Source organism: Antennarius striatus, chromosome 2, assembly GCF_040054535.1.
Source record: "Antennarius striatus isolate MH-2024 chromosome 2, ASM4005453v1, whole genome shotgun sequence".
Classification (NCBI taxonomy): domain Eukaryota; kingdom Metazoa; phylum Chordata; class Actinopteri; order Lophiiformes; family Antennariidae; genus Antennarius; species Antennarius striatus.
In genome coordinates this window covers 19017950-19039074 of record NC_090777.1, presented here as the reverse complement: position 1 = coordinate 19039074, position 21125 = coordinate 19017950, and the positions used below count along the sequence as shown (strand labels likewise).

At 40.2% G+C, this 21125-nt stretch overlaps 1 protein-coding gene across 2 annotated transcripts; it reads right to left on the bottom strand.

Annotated features, from left to right (window-relative positions):
* Positions 1-9142, bottom strand: spsb1 (splA/ryanodine receptor domain and SOCS box containing 1). 2 transcript variants are annotated; one of them, XM_068331220.1, is made up of 3 exons: positions 8970-9142; positions 3349-4238; positions 1-1448 (listed from the first exon to the last, which is right to left on the bottom strand). In XM_068331220.1, the coding sequence occupies exons 2-3, from the start codon at positions 4040-4042 to the stop codon at positions 1321-1323; spliced, it is 822 nt and encodes a 273-aa protein (XP_068187321.1). In that variant the 5' UTR covers positions 4043-4238; positions 8970-9142; the 3' UTR covers positions 1-1320. The 2 variants fall into 2 exon arrangements, with proteins under 2 accessions (XP_068187321.1, XP_068187329.1); XM_068331228.1 differs by having other exon boundaries at positions 3349-4234.
* Between the last annotated feature and the right edge of the window lie 11983 nt (positions 9143-21125).

Genomic DNA, 21125 nt, shown 5'->3' with positions numbered 1-21125 from the left:
TACTTTGAAATAAACTTTAATACTTACAAACAATACACAACAAGGAATACAAATAAAACGGAACATGGAAGCAAGGGAAGGTGGTTTCTGGCAGTGAATCCACAAAAGTTGAATAATGACTAAGAACTGCATTATTTAAAAGTATTTAAATTAACAAGTGTATGTGGGATTTCCTCAGTTGGTAATCTGGCCTTTTAGTACATCTGTGCAGACATTTTTACACTGCCTCTCATTGTGGTTGTCAGACACATTGCCATTCCAGAGCATAGTCCTTTTTACCCACCCTGTCATGCGTCACAACATGAACTCTACAATAATGGTTCTTAGCTCTGCCTCTGTAAGGCCCAAGAACATCCAGTTTAATTAATCTCAAAGGCTGGTTAAATAGTTAAATGCAGTGTGCAAACCAGTCAAAGTAACTGTTGGAAAAACTGAAAAAAGAAAACGGCACTCTTGGGTCATGTGGTTGGAAATTTCAGAGAAAGTAAAAGTGACGGGAGTGTGGTTAAAAGACACACAACATTGAGAAGACCGACTTACTGCAAGATGCATGCTACAAATAATCACAGTGACATTACTCTTCCATTAAAAGTCATGCTGCTTTTGATCCCGTCTGATGCCTTGCAGAAAAGTAATGGGGCCCCCCAATTTCTTATCACACTGAAACTCAAGTTGTGCAGTCAGCAGTTGGAATTATCTCACAGTGCATTCATCCACGCTACAATCAGGATTCTGTGGGGAAAAGACGGAATCTTTTTTCTGTTGTGTGAGATCCATGTATTATCTTTTTAAATCTTTATTTCTAAAACTCGGATGTCTTGTGATTTTCAATTGGATGGATATGCAGGGTTTGTGTATGTGCTGCCATCTTGTGCACAAATAATGGTAATGCACCTTTACACAAACTCAAAAGTTTATCTTCCATCAAGTGTGTGTTAAGCGTTATTCAAAAGTAAAAGTCTATATTATTGAAATTCCTATTTGGAGATAAAAACAGAGCTACCGACCACACATGCCATCACATTAATTTACAAACTTGAGGAGGTATAGCAACATGGTGGCTGTCTGGGCGTTGTTTGGATCAGCATGTGCATAGTGCTCAGTGATTCCTGATTTCATTAAGGTAAAGAGTATCCACAAAAAGTCATAAAAACAGGACAAACAACTCAAAGGAGTCCAGCCGCTGACACAGAAGCAAACTTGTTGAAGGCTAAATCAGTGGTGGAAGCTTGAGCAATGCTGTCAGATGGGTTCAACCCAAAAGATCCCAGAGAAACATGAGACGAGGGCGTGCTGAGGGTGTTCCGACTGTCAGCGGGGTCATTGGTAGAGCAGGTAATTCTTGAGAGAGGCCGGCAGGGACAGTCTATGGATTTCACTCAGACGGTCTCTTCCTAATGCCACCCTCACGGAGCGCCTACACAGGTCCATCAAAGACAGCGGTTCAGCTGAAGAGACAAGAAGGAGAGAGGTTTGACAGACAGATGAGTTTTAATGCAGGAGCACATCAATGTCAAGTCTGGACATAAATGTGACAGGTGAAATGTATGATTTACCAAATTTATTAAGTTAATGGACAGACACTAACATAAAACAAACGTGGGATGGGGAACAGTGTTTCGCCTACATTTCCATGGGCTATAAAGCCATTCTAAGACATAATCAAGATTTAAGCCTCAGTCCAGGTCGTGTCCATCACAGGATGGCCGTTCCAGGAGGAGATTCACGCCAACCTCAAATCCATTTACAGGGCATATAATAAGACAACCAATTGAAATGGAGCAAATTTGTGCGCTAAATCTGACTTGAATCACTTTTTCTACACAGTGATCCATGTGGTTTGGTCTTTAGAAGTGTTTAAACTACAATTTGTGAGACATTTTTGGTAATTGATTGATAATTTGAACTACTTGTCAGCAAAAAATATTTCTGTCTTTTGCACTGCTTTTCTGGAGGAAAACAAAAGAAAAAGCAAGACAACTTTGATTTCTCACACTTAAAACTTCTCTTAATTTGACCAAGACAAAACTCTCTCACAAGTCTTTGATTCCACGCCTTAAATGACTTTACTGAATGAGTCAATACTGTCTGACATGAACGCAACTGGAATTCATATCGGGAATTATCTGAACAAACTGGACTCTGCCTTTGACTAAAGTTTTAGTGGTCAAATTTAAAATTGTGCAAAACTACTAACTGATTTGACAATAAACACTACTGTACTACAGTAATGTGGTTACCATTGGGTTGAAAGTCATTAGTCTGCCTTTAGACTGAGTGTGAGATTATTGGGGTTTTTTTACTGGACGGCAAACAGTTTTTATATGATTAGCAGGACAGGTTTTTGTTTTATATTATTTTATGTTAGGTATGATGCCGACCATACTTCTATATTGCTTTTGTTTCCACCTCAGTAAGAAAAAACAATCAATGTTCTCAAAGCCGTAAATGGAACACATTACCCCATCAGCTTTCTCACTCCGTTGGAGGCTGGAGATTGTAATGAACTTTTTTAGCAGTCATGTTATTTAACTGTAGCGACAATGCTGCACACCGGATCCAACCAGCTGTGAGATTAAAATCATGAGATTGGCTGCCTTGAAAATCAGTGTACTTGATCAAAGATTTGTTCCATGTATATCCATTTGAATCTGGTTTTTCCTGCATGTCGCTCCATCTGCATTGCTTCTTTTCCAACAGACCTAATTGAATGAGCACAGAACACTCGGGACATGGAGCTTTTACACGTTTTTCATAAACAACCACGGTCCCTCATTCTAAAGCTTGTGACTCTTTCACCATGGAATAATTGTCAATAATCCAATTTCTGTCTTGTTATTTTTGTAGGGAAGAGAATGTACATCTTGTTTTATTGCATTTAATGCAGTTAATCAATAAGACACATCTGTGATGGACGCACCAGAGTGTAGCTTGAAAAGGAAGGCAAAGTACAGAAAACATGTGCCGTCGCAATAGTGAGATAATATTTTCATTTTCATAAATAGTTAACTATTAATATTGACATGACTGGATAGCAAGACAAGATTACTATCTAATAAAATAATAAAAACTCACTATCATGTCTGCTTTACGCGACGGGAGAGGCAGCCACCCTGACGTCAGTCAGACGGTATCACTGCTCTAGAGTAACCCTGTCTGCAGTAACGTGTCCTGCTCAGACTGTCTGACAAACCCTGAAAGGTCACACCTTTGTTTATTGCTCCAATAAAGTCTGCCACTGGTTTTCCAAGAGCTTTACAAAACACTTCAAAGCTGTCAAAAGAATTTCACCCACAGGAGAAACTGAGAAGGTATTGAAAAGAAGTAAAAATAAAAGTTTTCACTTACGATCGAGTCCGTTTATGTACCGGATCCGTATTTCACAGTGTCCCCACACAGCACTCACCACTGGGTACAGCTTCCTGCCCTTAAGTCCTCTGAATGCCACTCCTAGATAATGTCCATCCACAATGTACCCCAGAGTCCCCTCATCCATGTCCAAGACGACCAGGAGAGAGTCTGGTATGATGAAGGTGTCGTCCGGCTCCAGGAATGCCGGGTAGCTCTTTCCTGGATGATTTTTGCCGTCGTGGTAGAGTTTACTCCTGCACAGGTCCCATCCCCAGGACTCAGCGTTGCTTCCCACCAAAGCCGAGTAGCCCACTGAGTGAAGCGGGGCATCGATTGTTGCGACCCCGACCACAGCGTGCGTTCCCCTCTGTCGCATGGCCCAGCTAATTTCCCACACGTGCAGTCCCCTCGTGTAGCCGACGCGGGCTCGGATGGCGTCCGTGCTCTGTGCCACGGGGTGCCGGTGAAAAACCAGCTTGTTGTCGTCCTTGACAAAGATGTTGAGCGAGCGATCGTCGTTGTTCCATGAGTGCTGGACTTGGATGTCCAGACTGGCAGGCGGCATGTCCAACAGCAGATCCAGTCGAGACGGCTTGGTGTGACTCAGGGCCTGTAGCTCCAGCTTCAGGGGGCTGAACGCTGGATCCCGCATATCAATGGTTTTAATACCTCCTGGGACTTTTTGCCCCATACTCTGGATAGTTACAGCTGCTCCTTCTTCTTCCTCCTCCTCTTCCTCCCCCCCTTCCCTAAATGATTAATGGGGGGAGTAACAAGCCAGAGACCCTCTCCTCAACTGTGCTCCTATAACCCCAGAAGCAGGTTTGAACTTGTGTGTGTCCAGATGCAGACAGTCAAGGGCAGACCAGGCGTTGTTTAAAGCCTACCTGGAGAGATTAGGAGACGAAAGAGAGATAAAATAAAAAAACAAGTTAATTATTATCTCATAGGAGTAGACATCTGTTTTGCCGGGGAAACTTTCTCCTCAGCTCTTCTAAGACAGCAGTTTACACGCGTGATACATCACAAGCCCACCCTCAACATCCTTTGATGGCAATAACAGTTCATCCCTTTTAAGTACCGTACATCACAGTTAATGTTTTTATTCACTAGAAAATTCACTATTTTAATTTATAATCCTTTCATCATGAGCGGAGGACAACTGATAGACACTGCAGGGTTGTTTCTCATATGACACTATCTGTAAATCAAAGAGGTTACTGTCCCATGACCTAAGAAATCTGAAACAGAAGCCAAATTACCAGTTAGGCTGGAAAACATGCATCTGTACCACTGGTGGCCTCATTAACTCCAGCCTGAAGTTACCATCGTGGTGACGTTTGTCGCACACATTCATCTGGAAATCCTAGATCAGGATCTGTGTAACTTGGGGAGTTACACAGTTCTCACACACCTGAAAATGTCGCTTGGTGCTCACGTCCCAATCAGCATCATCTCCAGGACCCTGGGAGTGAGCCCACTGTAAATCCTACAGCTCCGTTTGCAGAACAAATTAACTTTGGCATGAGGAGTTGCAGAACCCTGCGACTGTGTTCTTTACACAATGAGGCTATTCAAAATTGCTCATGTCACACACCCTCTTTCAAATATACATGCACACGCGTCGTCACGTCTCATCTCCTCACAAAGACAGTTCACTGCTATGCCAAGAAAACCAAGATATGCTATCTTTCATTCTGTTTTCTTTGCCAATTCATAAAACACCACTTTCCCTATAAATGTGAGAGCTCTACATGGTAAGCACGTTACTAAAGCGGTCCTTTTGCTAAATTACTCAATTAGGACAACGAAGCATCACCACTATGAAAAAACAAGTCTTTGATTATTTGTCCTGCATTTCACGCTTCAGTCCTTTCAAGCTCATCTTAACAAACACGATACAATCCCAGAATTTGGGATACTGACGTGACCAATTTCATCCATTTAATCAAGCATCTACAAAAAAAAGTGTTCCAGATCCTGGCAGAGGACAATGTTTCTTTCTGACATGTGCAATCATAATCAATAATATTTGATCAAATGATAATTAAAAGACATTTAAATATAAAAAAAATTAAAAACAGAACTGATTTTGCTCATTGGCATTATGACTTAAATTCAATGGGAATGGTTTCTCTCCCTCTAATGGATGTGAAAATCAAGCAGATCTCAGCACCTGCATGTCATTCAGCTACTCCATGTCCACAACATCCAAAAATAGGAGAAAGACTGTAAACACTCCAACCACTTATTAGATGACTGTCTAGTCAGAGGGTAACAGGAAAAGCCAGAATAAATTCTGTCCTAAAAGAGAAAACCCAGTCCACCTTGTATGAAGGAGACACCACTGGAAGCTATTTTTGATGCAGAAAGTTTCAGGAATGGACAAACATTCCATCTCAGCCGGATGATACATTTATATAGTTTCCCAGAACAAGGAATCATTTCTGCTGAGAAAAGTTGTGCTCATTTTCAAATTACAGTACTTTCCCTCAATCGCCAACCTGTCCGACTTGACCTCAGCCAGCACACCAGTCAGTGGTGTTAACAGTCACACAGGCCGTTTTATACAGCATATATTAGTAGCATAAAGAGGTAACATTGATAATTTACTAACATATATTGCTGACCGTACTAACACTGCGGTCAGGGAATGGATGAAAAACACCCACAGTCCTGGCCTGGTCCTCTTGATAGGATATTTGGAACATAGACAAGTCGGAACTTTCTCTGAACGACGTAAACAAAGACATTGTGAAAGGCAAACAATGTGATGGCAGATATCCGGCAAAAGGTCTCTGACCATTATGTTTTGTTCAAACATGACAGGTTGAGAGGAGAAGCAGCTGATCAGTTGGCCTATGATGTCTCAAAAACATCAGTATTTCACCATGACATCTTTTTTGGAAAACAAGTTGATCAAACTTGGCAAAACAGTGAATAGAGTTACATAAATAACATTTCCAGAAAAAAAAAGATTAAATTATACAAACAAAATAGTTATGTCCATGCTGACATGCTCCATTGTGTAAATCACACACTTGGCATATCATGAACAAAATGTGCATAAACTTATTAGTGCATTTGATTTTACTCAGCTTGGAGAAAAATTTCACCATCATAGAATGAAATTCTTACCACAGGTGACACACTGACACTTTCTCCTTGCAGCCTGTTCCTAAGGTCAGTTTTTGCCATTAAAATAAGCAAAACAAATACAAAATTATTTGATTAGCTTTACAGAAAGATGAGAATACTAACACCGCTTCTCTATTAGAACATCTTGCCATCGGGAGGATACTTGATTGCTGCCATGTCAGATGCTACTTTCTCGATGTATGGGTAAACATCTTGTGTGCATCTCTAAAAGTCTCCCAAGAAAAATAAATAATTTTCAACACGGCACATTCACATGACCACAAACCTCCTCAAAGCAGCTCCACACCAAAATGATTTGTAGAATTATTACTTACAAAAAGTAAAAACCAGCAATTTCTTCGCACCAGTTTTATAATTGAACTTTTACAAGTGATTTGTGAAACAAATACTGCCCAAAATATGAAAGGTGAACAAATCTGAACATGAATAACCCACAGCCTCTTACTCACTAAATGTCACTGAAAATAAAAGCCAAAAACAGCAGCATTGCAGATATGTGACAAAAAATTATATGAAACTTACATGATCTTCCAGAATCCTGGGAGAAAAAAAAAAAAAAAAAGCCACCATTTCTTCCAGTCCAGTTCAACGTTACCTTACACTGTAGTATTGATTGAAGCCTTGGGTTTGTGATGGTGATGGAGGTGGCCAGAGACAGCTACAAGAGGAAGTTATCACAGAGATAAAAAGGACTGGGTTTTCAGAACCATGCAACATGTCCAATCTGGCCACTTCACATCACTGCTTTGAGTGTTCTTTCTAGAGGTTGGAACAGACCAGGGTCGACACTTTTACGTTGACGTGGTGACAGCAGGAATAGAGTGTGACGCACTTGACATTGCAGTAAAATATAGGACATATAACAGTGTGTGTGGATCATCAGAACACTAAAACGACTACGAGTTAATTTCATTACTTTTTCCAGATGGCTCTTAACCCCGTTACCCCACAAAAGTTGGCACTTTGCTGCTACACTTGTAACCAATGCTGATTTTTGGTGTCCAGAATTCTGCCTATTTTGCAACTAGGCTGAAGAGAGCATTGTGCAAAGTGGAAAACTGTGCAGCAGGGTAGGCAACCCTAATTAAATTGTAGACAAGAGTTCATTGAGAAGTGTTTTGGACCTTCTTCTAATGCAAGTAAACAACCATTTAAATGGGTCATGTCCCTTCAGTGATTGGAAAACAGAAGGGAAGAAAAAGCAAGCAACGGGTGGCCAGCATCTGAATGTAATCAATCTCCTTTTCAATGCCTGTCCTGCATTCACAGGGAGTGAAACATGTTAATTTACACTCTCCTTGAGCCAAGAGTTTATCATTCCCTCTGTCCAGGCCACTTTACAACACAAATATGCACAAGGCAATCAAAACTAACTGAACAATACAGGATCATTACACATTTACCTTGGACTACAGAACTGACACATTAGCAGTGTGGGGATATATTTGGGTTGGATCCTGGCCTGGGCTTGTTGGGGTTCCTGGGGCCCTGGGTCGGTTTGGAGCTTATTAAAATGCAAGATGAAGGGTTCGCTGGCTTTGCTGAGCCAAGGAAATACTTGCCTCTATTCTAATGCCCAGTTTCAACAGGGCCCATCTCCACTTATGCCCAAACCTGTTTGTTGACTGCTGAGTGAATAAAACTTCCCAACAAACTCAGCCATTGTGCCGATGGAAAACTTGAATGTGTTGAAGTGTTGCAGAATAAACCAAACCTGTAACTGAAAATGAACAGGTTTAAGCCTTTAAAGGGGCTTAGATTATTTTGTTTGTTCTGTTACCTTATTTTTCCTTAGTGCGGTTATGTGTATTTTACTAGTATATTAATGACAGCTAACTCAAACTAATGAGTTACACAACAATCATGTTTCAGTCTACATTCTTTAGCGTTAGCAGCTCTGACTACAGCTTCCGGGATGAACATCAAGTTTTGACTCGACACCTCCAGCAAGCAGTCATGTTAAATGTGACTTATTGTTATTTATTACAGTAGGGTATTAGTTATACTCTCATACTCTCAAATCAACCACATTGATTTAAATGAGAGTATAAAGGCCGGGTGAACAGTCAGCTTTATGCTAGCTGATGTAGCTTCAGGTCAGAGAGCGACCAGTGTTTCAGAGCAGCACACAGTCAGACATGAACAGATGATAAAACACGAAGCTAACTGAAGCTAATTCTCATTCGAATGGTTTGTTACACAACAAGCAGCACAAAACCGGGTTAGCATAAACTACAACACGGCTGATATGAACAAACAAAAAAACAAAGGAAGCCATGACTGCTTATAACCGGCTAACTCTTTGAATGTGGATAATTTAGAAGAGGCACCTCCGGTAAACTGTCGTTTTTGACATCATACATGTAAACATGATGGAATGAGGAAACCGAAGTGCTCCTCCGGCGGACACAGTGGGAGCAGCAAACGGTGGAGGGATGAAAAGCCCCCGGAGAACTGACCTCGTTAAGTTGTGCGGCGGGGGAACAGAAACACGAATGAGACCAGGAGACGCGCCATTCTTCGCCTACTCCATCGCGATATCCGTCCCAGCGTTCCCCTCTGACCATCTGAGGCCGAACGCTAATGAGATGAAACAGTAATGGCTGCTGACTGTGGAACTGCTCGCTGGCGTCACGTGGTACGAGCTCCCAGCTGCTACGGCAGATTTGCCCCGCCCCCTCCCGACGGGTTGTCAGCATCCCGAGCGAAGTTGGCTCCACGTTGGTGCAGCTCTCCGATCGGTTGTAAATTTATCAATGAGATCTATTGACCGACCACTAGAGGCTGAGACTTCTCGTTGTTGATAGTTTAACACTGATTTCAGCAATTCTTCAATCAAAATTTAATTTAATGACTCACAATTTTATAGCAACAATGACCATCATACTTCATGTAGGCTATGTCATTTTTAAAGAAACGTTCTTCCTGATTATTTCTCGGTATTTAAATACAACCTTATCTGCCCGTGTGAGTCACGAGTCAGATGGAGCCAATCCCAGCTGACTAGGGCAAAAGGCAGGGTACATACGGCCCTTTATGCCAGTTAATCATGGGCCACATGCTAGACAAACATCGTCATCATCATCATCATCATCATCATCATCATCATCATCATCATCATCATCATCATCATCATCATCATCATCATTTCATAGAGAAATGAAAAGCTGCTGATTAAACTGAGCACAGTCTGGTCAGATCAGGTAAGATGTCACCACAGTTTTTGTTTGGGGGACAAGAAAGACATATATGCATGTATATGTCTTTATGTCCATCCCACGCACACGGAGCCGTTACAACTTCGTCGGACACAGTGGTTTGTTTTCTTGTCTTCTTCTTCTTTTCTTTTCGGCCTTTCCCTTCAGGGGTTGCCACAGCGAATCAGTGTCCTCCATCTAGCCCTGTCTTCTGCATCCCCTTCTCTCACACCAACTACCTTCATGTCCTCTTTCACTACATAAACCTCCTCTTTGGTCTTCCTCTAGGCCTCCTGCCTGGCAGTTCAAAACTCAGCATCCTTCTACCAATATATTCACTATCTCTCCTCTGGACATGTCCAAACCATCTCAGTCTGGCCTCTCTGACTTTATCTCCAAAACCTCTAACATGTGCTGTCCCTCTGATGTACTCATTCCTGATCCTATCCTTCCTGGTCACTCCCAGAGAGAACCTCAGCATCTTCATCTCTGCTACCTCCAGCTCTGTCTCCTGTCTTTTTCTCAGTGACACTGTCTCTAGACCAAACAACATCGCTGGTCTCACCACAGTTTTGTACACCTTTCCCTTCATTTTAGCTGAAACTCTTCTATCACACATCACACCTGACACTTTTCTCCACCCGTACCATCCTGCCTGGACACGCTTCTTCACCTCTTTTCCACACTCTCCATTGCTCTGGACTGTTGACCCTAAGTACTTAAAATCCTCTACCCTCTTGATCTCTTCTCCCTGTAACCTCACTCTTCCACTTGGGTCCCTCTCATTCACACACATGTACTCTGTCTTACTATATATATATATATATATATATATATATATATATATATATATATATATATATATATATATATATATATATATATATATATATATATATATATCTTCCTATCTGAGCCCTTGGCCACACCTTTGCTCCACCAGGAAATACAACTACAGTGGTACCTCTACTTACGAAATTAATTGGTTCCGGAAGAAATTATGTAAGTAGAAAATTACGTAAGTAGAGACGCGTTTTCCATGCAAATGCCCTTATCCGTTCCAAGCCCCCAAAAATTCCCACATAAATTTTTTATAAAGCATAAAAATGCGTCAAAACTTGTAACAAATACATGTTATTATTAGATTATTACACAATAAATGAGAGTTGTGCATAACGTAAAAAACAAAGAATAGAGTAAAGAATAGTAATGACGGTCATTTACCTTTTAACAACTGTCCCCATTGTTTTTTGCTCTCTTTGGTTCATGCGCTCCTATCTCACGATGCCGAACAACAGAGTGAATTCCAGTCCTCCTTTTGAACTTCTCCAACCACCCACGCAATGCCTTAAACTCCTTAAACTTCCTTTTGTTTTAATAACGTGGTGATTGTTGATTTTTGGCCATATTCTTTGGCGAGATCAACCAAACGCATCCCTTTCTCATGCTTTTCTATTATCTCTTGCTTTGTTTGTGTGGTGAAGGAAAATATAATCAAATAAAGCCTTAGGTTTTGTATTTACTTTGTATTTCACCTAATAATAATATAGCTAAATACATTGTGTAATGGGCGTCCACCGCTTGGCGGCGGACGTCAGTTGTGTAACTTGTTTGACTCTTTGTTTAGATAAAGACCGGAAGGAGAACCAACCAACCAGAGAACGACACGGTGTCCATGAGTTGACCACTCGGAGAACAACACGATGTATACTGTATGAGCTAATGTATAGTGGCCCATCCTTAAGGTGGAGCCTCGTGACGTGCATAATAAATATCTCAGATTCTCTGGAATGTGTTGTTCCTGCCTCCTGTCACGGTTCAGACAACACAAGATTCTGTATTAGGGACAGAGAACCCAGATCTGTTTAGAAATATTGTATTAGGGCAAAAATATATATTTGATAAATGAGACAATTTGTTTCTTGTTCTTCCTTCCGGTTTTGAACACGCACAACTGCTCTGGGTGGACTTCGGGATAAAAGTCCGTTTACCTAACAGTTGACAAAAACCTCTTTTCTTCGTCTTTTCTTTTCCTCTTCTCTCCGTCACTTTCTTGGGGTCCGTAGCGAATACGTACTGGAAAAGTTATTATATTTGCGCAAAACTATCCAACTACCTCACGGTCAAGTGCCGAATGCCGAGACACTCCATTAGGACTGTTCTAGCTCCACACAGAGGTGGAGTGGCATCCCTCTTAACCAATGGGATGCCAGGAGGATACGTAATAGGTAATAGCCAATGGCAGAGCAGCTATGAGAATGTTGCGTTCAGGAACCTGTGGGAGATTCGAGTATCAGCCGGGTACTGTGTTTTTACATTACGTAAGTCGAAATTTCTTTCGTAAGTAGAGGTAATATTTTCCTGCTGAGAAATTTTGCAAGTAGAAAATTTCGTAAGTAGAGACATTCGTAAGTAGAGGTATCACTGTACAGGTAACTCAAAAGAAAATAAACAAATGTTAATACAAACTCAACTTTCAGTGCCCTAATGTAGTACTAAAAAATATGAAAACTGAAATAGTGTATAAAATGATGTTTAATATTGAGGCTTGTGACTGCAAAATAAAAATGAACTAGTGGTGAGGTGTGGATGCTACCATGTGTGGCCGGCCATCACAGACGGCTATTTTCTGACGTATAATAGCTCCACATCCAAGACGCGTTGATAAACATGCTTGACAGTTGGATATTTGTTCGTCTTTCTTTTATGAGTCATAAAGTTTATACAGTGGACAAAAATGTTGTTTTTAAATAAAAACCTATGATATGACCCAAGAATAATTACTGGCTATACATCAACTTTACAAAAGCACAATCCTTGTCCACACCCCAACCCCAACCATCCTCCCCTCACCGTACATGTTTTCTGTATTTTCATTGCTGTCATGTCCAAATAATCATTTTCCATATTGGCAGTATGGAAAATATTGCCCCCCACACACACACACACACAGAGTGTACTGCCATCACTAAAATATAGATGTTTTGCATACTTTCTTATTTTGATGACATTTTTGTTCACAGGCTTTCTGCAAATGCCACACACAACTCATGCCAACTGGTATTTTACCATCCAGTAGATGTCACACTAGAGCAAATGAAGCCTCATGAAGCTTTGAATCGCAGTGAACTGATTGGGATGAAAAGCTTCAATGCTTCATGGGGCTTCATCTGCCCATCACTAGCTATACATGGACTTCCCAGTTAACATAATTTTAGAGTTCCGACAATTTTCATGTTTTTGAGCAGTAAGTCCAAACAGCGTGAACGACACAGAAAACGGCAGCAATTTCTGAGTGAAACTGGCTGGCTATGTGTGTGTGTTTGTGTGTGTGTATGTGTGTGTGTGTGTGTGTGTGTGTGTGTGTATTAGAGCTGTCACTTTAACACGTTAATTAGATTAATTAGTTACGCTGCAAATTAACGTGCTATAAAAATTAATGCAAATAATCGTGAGTGGCAAGTGAATGCACAAGCTTTTTAAATTTGGCCCATTGAGGGACCCGTAGGCTGCAGTGACGTCACTTCCTACTTGCGCCACTATCACAATGACTGACAACAGATATGGTCGCGACCGGGAGAGCGAGGCAAGCCCACTCTGACCTTTGTGCGGAAAGTTTATTTTTTAAAAGAGCAAAGACGGGACTATCATCAAAAACGCAGTGATTAGTATCTTTTGTAAAAGAGAATTTTCGTATTACCGAAGCAGCTCCAGCCTAACCTATCATTTAAATGCAAAACATGTCAAGGACACAGAGTTGTATGTTGTCAGTTCCTGTAACGTTAGCTTAACCTTTTAAAGGAAAAGCCTGTTGGCATCTTGCGATCGATGTTGCCTTATTTAGAGGCATGTTATACTATTAATTTTGAATTGCTGTATTGAGTCAGCTTTAGTATTCATTTTGATTGAGAGTCTGCTTATGTGCCTATTTGAGACTCTTATTTTATTTCTTAATTTCATGTATTTTATTTAACTGTATTTGTATTGCATTTTTGAGAAATGCACCTGGCCTAATTTGTTTGCTGATGTGCTTGGCCTTTTTTCTTTTGAATTCCATTGATAAAGCACACTTAATCAATAAAAGTGTGGATTTCAAATCTTCTCTTCTTGGTGTATTCTATTGATTAGTCATGCGCTACAATACTGTAATGTCCTAGATTTCAAATTCTTTATTTAGGGCCTTCAGCAGGTATGAGATTAAAATAAGATTAATTAGATTAATTAATTACAAATCCTGTAATTAATTAGATTTTTTTTAATCGCCTGACAGCACTAATATATATATATATATATATATATATACATATATATATATATTATATACAGTATATACAGAACAGTCCTAATGTTTTTTCTGTGTCTTCTGCTTCTTAAAGCAGTTTAAGAACAGCATCACCCTTTAAAGGCTTCCCTACAATTATGCATGTGATGTACAGTGGTAAAAAGGAACGTAATTGATCATTTATACTTCTGTATGTCAAATACATACACGACACACATGACCCAAGTTCTGCAGAAACATAAAATTATAAAGGCGACCAGTTAATCATGATTTCTCACTGCGTTGGAGCAGCAAAGCACATCATTACTTCAGGACATATAGATTATGGCTTTTGTTTTGTGTTTTCTCTTATGTTTGACTGTGTCTTACATTTTTAGCTATTTAATGTTGTAGGGTTTGTGAGAATTGCAATGTGTACGCATGTAGCAGAACAGATAATGAAACTTCATTCTCTTAATAACACAACTGACAAAACTGATGAGAAAAGACGAGATCTTTAAGCTGCTTAATAAATCACACTTTATTGACTACTAGGAATAAGAGGCGATTTGGACTACAAATGATGTGTCATGCACATGACTTCTGTTTGCAGTCAACAGAGCAAAGGTTTCAGGATAGACTGCAGCTTCTTTCCAGCCTCAAGGTTCTTTCACAGTCTAGCCCATTTCCTGTTTAGTTTTATTTTGTTTCTCAGAACCTGGTAACTAAAAAGCTCATAATTTCCTCGCACTCTGCAGCTCAGTGTGAGTCACAGCAGACATGTGAATCATGTTTTACCTGAATGTGGGAAAACACCAGGACACTGTGGCCATCTAGTGGTTTTTCACGAACAGACAGGTTTGAGGACACCTATTATTTAGTCTGCATTATTCTTTGCTTCATTTGATCTCTATACATTCAGTTGTCAGTGTGAGGCCATGAAGTTACAAATGGACATATTAAGAAGTGCTTAAAGTTGGAAACATGAGACACTCATCACGTCATCCATTTCCTCTCTTTTAACTCCAAACTTTCTCGTTTGTCATCTGATTATTTTCTGACAAGGACTCAAACTATCGGGACATTGATAATGACCTTATGTGTCTTCTGTGTGAGGCGTTTGAAGGTAATATGGCTCGTTTTACCTCCTCGCTGGGGAACATAGCTTGGTGACTTGAATTACCTACCCTCAGCTTGTCTTCCAGTTGAAAATCCCATTTTCCCATACGGTGATGGTGCAATGTGCTGAGCTCGGTGATAACTCAGGGCCTCTCAGAAGAGGAGGAGGGGAGTGCAGACATGCTTACTGCCTCCCTTTTAGAAAGCATCATTTCAGCAGGATCGATAGTACGTCCCACTCTACGCTTGGCAGATTATACTGCCTCTATAGGGGGTAGGTGGCTGGGGTGGTGTTGGAGTTGTGTGTGAAAAGCTGCAAGAAGGCAAGTCCGAGCGGCGCACTCTGCTGAGGTGAATGATCGCATGCTGCGTCAGACACTCCTCACTTGCACTGAAATGCAGTTTCTGTGGAGGAGCAAAGGGTGGATGCTGTTCTCAAGCAGGGGTTGCAGTCGCAGGAAAACTAGTTTTTAGCCATCAGGTCGTACTAAAAAATTTTTGTTTGTCTTGAGTAAAAAATCTGTGGCCTGCAGCTAACAAAAATACACCATGTTGCCCTTTTCTAACATGTCCTGGATCTGTCTGATTATGTTGAGGGTCAAGCTCTCAAATAGATTCATGCTGTAGGTGAGATCATGTCTCATGTTTCAACGTCTGGCTTGCAATATAAGACCTGTACAGTCCAGCTGTGTAAAGCAGAAGCGTTTGGAAAGCAAGGAAATGAATCGTTTCCTGGTATCGGATTCACTGATGATGAGCTTTAGAGAATCTCTCAATCTGACAATCTTCACTACTGTAGAGTTATTACCAATAACATGGAACTATATTTTCAAAGAGGCCCAGAAATTTTTTTTTCTAATTTACTATTTGATTCTCTGTTGAATTTGTCATATAAAATATATCTTTTACAGGGGGCATATCAAATGTGTATTTTTAGATAGATATTAAAGTAAATCATCAGGTAACACATCAACGAATACTTTTCCTCATGGATTAGCCATTGATTTTCTTAATCCATTTTTGATCAAATTGTACTTTTATTTACATATCACATGTAAATGCAAGTAAACTCAACTTCACATTGGATGAGAGCATAAACAGTTAGCAACTGGGTAGAAATAAAAAGACAAATCGTTGAACGACAAAACTATGAGGATACATCCACCAAGAACCCCTCACACACACACACACACACACACACACACACACACACACACACACACACACACACACACACACACACACACACACACACACACACACACACACACACACACACACACACACACACACTTAAACAGATATTAGAGGTATACTGTAGACCTGTGAGAACTGTAGATATTATGAGATGCATTTATTTCCTTGTGGAGCTACGGGACAGAACGCTGCATTGACAGTGTGCGCTAGTGACATGTGCCTGTTCAACACACCACAGTTCAGTTAGATGACACTGAAGCCAGTTCTACTGCTATCATCAAAAGTACTACAGAAAAGCACACAGCAAAATCAAAATGTGCCTTTTGACAAGAAAAACCATCAACAAATATGAAAAACACAGTTCTTACGAGGATACTTCAATTAAATTAAAAAGCAATAATAAAACATACCATCATCAGCCTTAGCTTTATAGCATTATTGACAGCTACAAGACTTCTAAACCACTAAGTGCTTTACAGACCATCAAAAGTATTTAACTGGTGATTCTGTATTGTATTGAGGTACGAATAATATAAGTTGGGATACAGTACATTTCAAGAGATGAAACCCTGTCCTGTTGATGTTGGCTACTAAATATTTGAAACTGACAACTAAATCCAAATCAGTCCGGGCCTTTGTGATTACTTCATTTCAGAAACAGTGATTCCATATGTGAAGAAGTCTTTAGCACCAACTATGCATACACAAGTCCTGTCTCCAGGACAATGAATTCAATACATTAAATAACTCAACAGCAGAACAATTGATGTACCATGTAAAAAAATTGTTACATATATATATATATACTGTATATAGATATATATATATATACAGTGTATATATGTGTGTGTGTGTGTGTGTGTGTGTGTGTGCGTGTGTGTGTGTCTGCGTGTGTGTGTGTGTGTGTGTGTGTGTGTGTGTGTGTGTGTGTGTGTGTGTGTGTGTGTGTGTGTGCGTGTGTGTGTGTATAAACAAAAGTACCATATCCCAACGTCATAGGTAGAGTTACAAATTTTTTGTACTCTCAAACTAAAATCAAGATCTTCAAATCTACATGATATAAAAAAGCCAGAAGCAGCAAATTGTTTCTGAGAACTAGAATGTACAGGTTTGTGTTCAGTTGCTCTCTGTTGCAGCTGTCTTTGTACGTGCGTCTTTAGATTGTGCCCTGCTTGTTTGACTTTGAGAGGAGCTCTCACTGGTTTACAGTAACAAAAGGACGTTAGTGGAGAGAGGTGCACCACTGCGGGACAGGGGGTTGTGAACGTGGTGCAGTATGAGCATTCCCTCCATTCAGATCGCTGCTCATTTGTCAAGTTGCCTGCAGACTTGAATGGTGCATTGCTGCTAAAACACAGAGAAGGGCCAGCCGGAGAGGTACAGCACACCTCCAGGGAAGGGTCCCAGGTAGAGGACGTGCTCCTCGGTTGTTTAAAGTAGACTTTTCCTCAGAAAACACACGCCAGAGGGTCGAACTGAAAACTTAACAAGAGATCTGTATTCTTTAAAAAATTGTTTTACATCGAGGAACATGAGTTGGCTTTTTTTTAATTTTTTTTTTTTTTTTTTTACATTGAATAGACAAGAGCAGCATGGTGGATATATTCATCAAATCTGCCCTGAGGCCACACAAAATGTTGATATTGAGGTAGTTCTTCTTTTATGGACTCAATTTAAAAAGTGCAGTAGCATTCCCTGGATGTTGTAAGGTAACTGAATTATTAGAACAAGAACAATCATTTTACATTCATGATATGAAAATCATGTTTCCAGTGAGGTTTCAAAAATATTTTGTTGACATTAATTTGCCTTTCTCTGACTGTCTGCATATATGAGCGATACTGAGGTGTCGTCAAGACAAGCAGTGAAGCTAAATGAAGTAAACACAGTAACGGAGGAACGGTTTTCTTTGTAGATTTGGCTGTAGATGGGGAATCCCATAGAGTTCATCCTGTGGATCAGAGCCAGAGTCAGGGGCCTGAAGCAGCCAGTCTGTCTGTGCTCCGGTAAAGTGAAGGCCATCCTGAGCTCACAGTCTGGCCGTTTCTGTTCATCACACACTGGTCTGGCATATGGCAAAGACAAGCTCTTATGTAGATGATGGTCTCCTGATTGCCTCCATAAGTCAAGTGTTTGTCCCCAAACTCAGCATGGGAACTGTCAAGAGTGGAAACAGGAAATGGAAAATCTCCTCTGATCCACTGGAAAAAATTGTAACATTTGATCAGGAAAATTTATATAATATTTTTTAATCTCACTCATAACCTGCAAAAAAGTAATGTAACTGCCAAACTAAGTACTTGAATACAATTCAGACGCTCACTTTTGCTTGCCAACATTCTCTGGGTCTTACATCCTCCACTTTCTGTGATATTGAGCCCATGAAGCAAAGCGAGTTCTTCAGTGAGATGATTGTGTTGGGCTGGTACATCTTTCAGAAATGCAAAATTTGAGCCTGGTGCATCAGGAGGGAACATAAAGCATGGATGACTTTGTTCACATTTTTCCCTGCTCTATTTCCTACCATTCCCCCGTGATTGTGAATGAACGAGTCTGTTAAAGATTCTGTTTTCTTACTCAGTGATGGCGCTAACCTTTAACCAATAGATCTCTTTACTCGTGTAATGACCCGATCAACTGTTATTGATCAGTCTATAATGTTCCCAGTCTTTTGCTGCCTCCTTCACAACTTTTTTGAGACATTTTGCTGACAAAAAATCCAGAGTAAATATGTATTTACAAATTTTATGTCCAATTTTTGTATGAAGATTAATCAATAAATCACAGCTGATACCTGATCTTCGTGATATCAGTGTCTGCATTAATATATTTCCTGATTAATATATTCGCGCATTCTTATTCTTGGCACAGATCAACAAGACTACATGTTAAAGAACCACTGAGTATAATTAACAACGACAAAAATCCACACAATTTTCTACAACTGTTTTGTTCTATAGCAGTGCAGATTGTTATTCATCCAGGTTTCTGTCAAACATTTGAAGGTTAATCTGAAGCAACTAGGCTTCTGCTTGACTGAACCTTTAAGCTGTGACCTTGTGTTAGCCACTTCAGAAAAAAAAATCATTATCTGTATTCCCTGTAGTCCTGTCTTCCACCAGCCAGTTAGAACTGAAGAAGCCTCTTGGATGGGACGTGAAATGTCTTCAAACCCAAAATACAAGTCCAGTTGCTTCAGATTCAGCCTTCAAAGGTTTCACTCTATCTTTGAACATAAGTCCGCTCCTCCACTTCATGGTCCTCCTATCCAGCAGTAGACTTCTCAGAGATTCTGGGTTCCTGGTGTTAAAGGTGCACATGTCAGGAATATGTGGACAGCTGCTGTTGTTCCCGAAATGTTTCACAAGCAGATGCACGCATCAACACAACACTCTTGAGGAACCTGTTAGTATATCTGTCCCTGAATGCTTTACCTCTTCTTGATGGTAACAAATGACGGTGGTGAATGTAGGCCAGGAGTCAACACCCAGCTCTAGGTGACACAAATTGTTGTGGAGAACATGCATCACTCCTCCAAGAACCTGGAAAGCAGAACACAAAGCAGCAGGGAAAAGGACAGAATAACTAGCTGTGCACCATCCCTGCAGATGGGAATGACACAAATAACATCACCAGGATCCATATCCAGCATAGTGGAGTATGGTTGAAGAATCATCATGCAATAGTCACAGTTCCTAGATTAGATGGCATTAAACATCATTTTTTTACTTAACGTCACATAAATATTAGCGTTTCATAAAATACAAAGGGGGCATTTCAGTGATGGAGTGTGGTTCCTCTCTTGGAAGAACATCTTTCATCAAGATGAAGTCCTTAAGATCTTTCAAGGTGATCATTTTGGATGTTTTCTCAGTATAACCCTGTCCCCAACTCAGATGTCTTACACTGAAGTAGATGGATTGAAAAATAAAAGGAGGCAATTACATAAAAAAAAACTTGTGCAGAAAAAAATGACATATTTGATATTATTCATATTTGAAAACCAATCACTGCTCACACTTCATATGTTTTACAAAGCAAGCTTTGCCTTGTAAAAATGGGAATTTTAATAGCACATTGGGTAATTAATAATAAATTAATAATCCCACACTTGTGCATTCACAAGTCTAGATTTCATTGTTTGCAGATCCACATGTTTGTGATCTTTAACTTACAACCAGATTTGATCTGTATCGCTGCTGAAAGTGAGTCGCTTTAACTCCCCCTGGCCTGAGGAGGAATCTGTTCACTTTTTGAAAATTAGGTCGGCAAAGAAGCATTGGTGCAGTGAAACCCAGTGCACACCTATTTCTACAACACCTCATTATTCAGTACATCTCCACAGCCTCTTTTACACATCCTGCTCAAGGCAGTGTGATAGAGGGTCAATGTTTTTCTCTCCGGTAAACAACAGCAGAGGTGAAAAAGGCATGAAATCCCCATGCATAAAAAAGGATCAAGCTACTGAGACACGGCCAAAGGACATGGATGTGACATGTTGGGGGAGCATTTTATGTCCCACCTGCAAGTGGGAGAATTAAACAGCAGCCTGTAGCAGCTAACTCAAAGAAAATGAAAATGTTATTTTGTTATTTACAAATCACTGCTCCATGCATTTGTCAAAGTCACATCAGACACAGATGTGTATGATGTGGATCTATTGTGTTCAGCTGTTTCAGAATCCACCATGCTAAAATTAAAAATGCCTGGCCATTGACAATATAACAGCCTGTAACACGGACTCAGAAAACTCCAGAAGTGAAAAACTGTCTGAGTTGTTCTGAAATAGTTTGAATTAGATTTTTACAATCTCTGAAATGTTCAATCTGCACTGTTCAAGA

What these genes read in the sequence shown, in the direction of transcription:
- spsb1 (XM_068331220.1), bottom strand. Translation starts at nt 4,042, where the DNA reads ATGGGGCAAAAAGTCCCAGGAGGTATTAAAACCATTGATATGCGGGAT. An exon ending in GTACATAAACGGACTCGATC is followed by an intron (nt 1,449 to 3,348) that starts GTAAGTGAAAAC and finishes TTGTCTCTTCAG; the next exon opens with CTGAACCGCTGTCTTTGATG.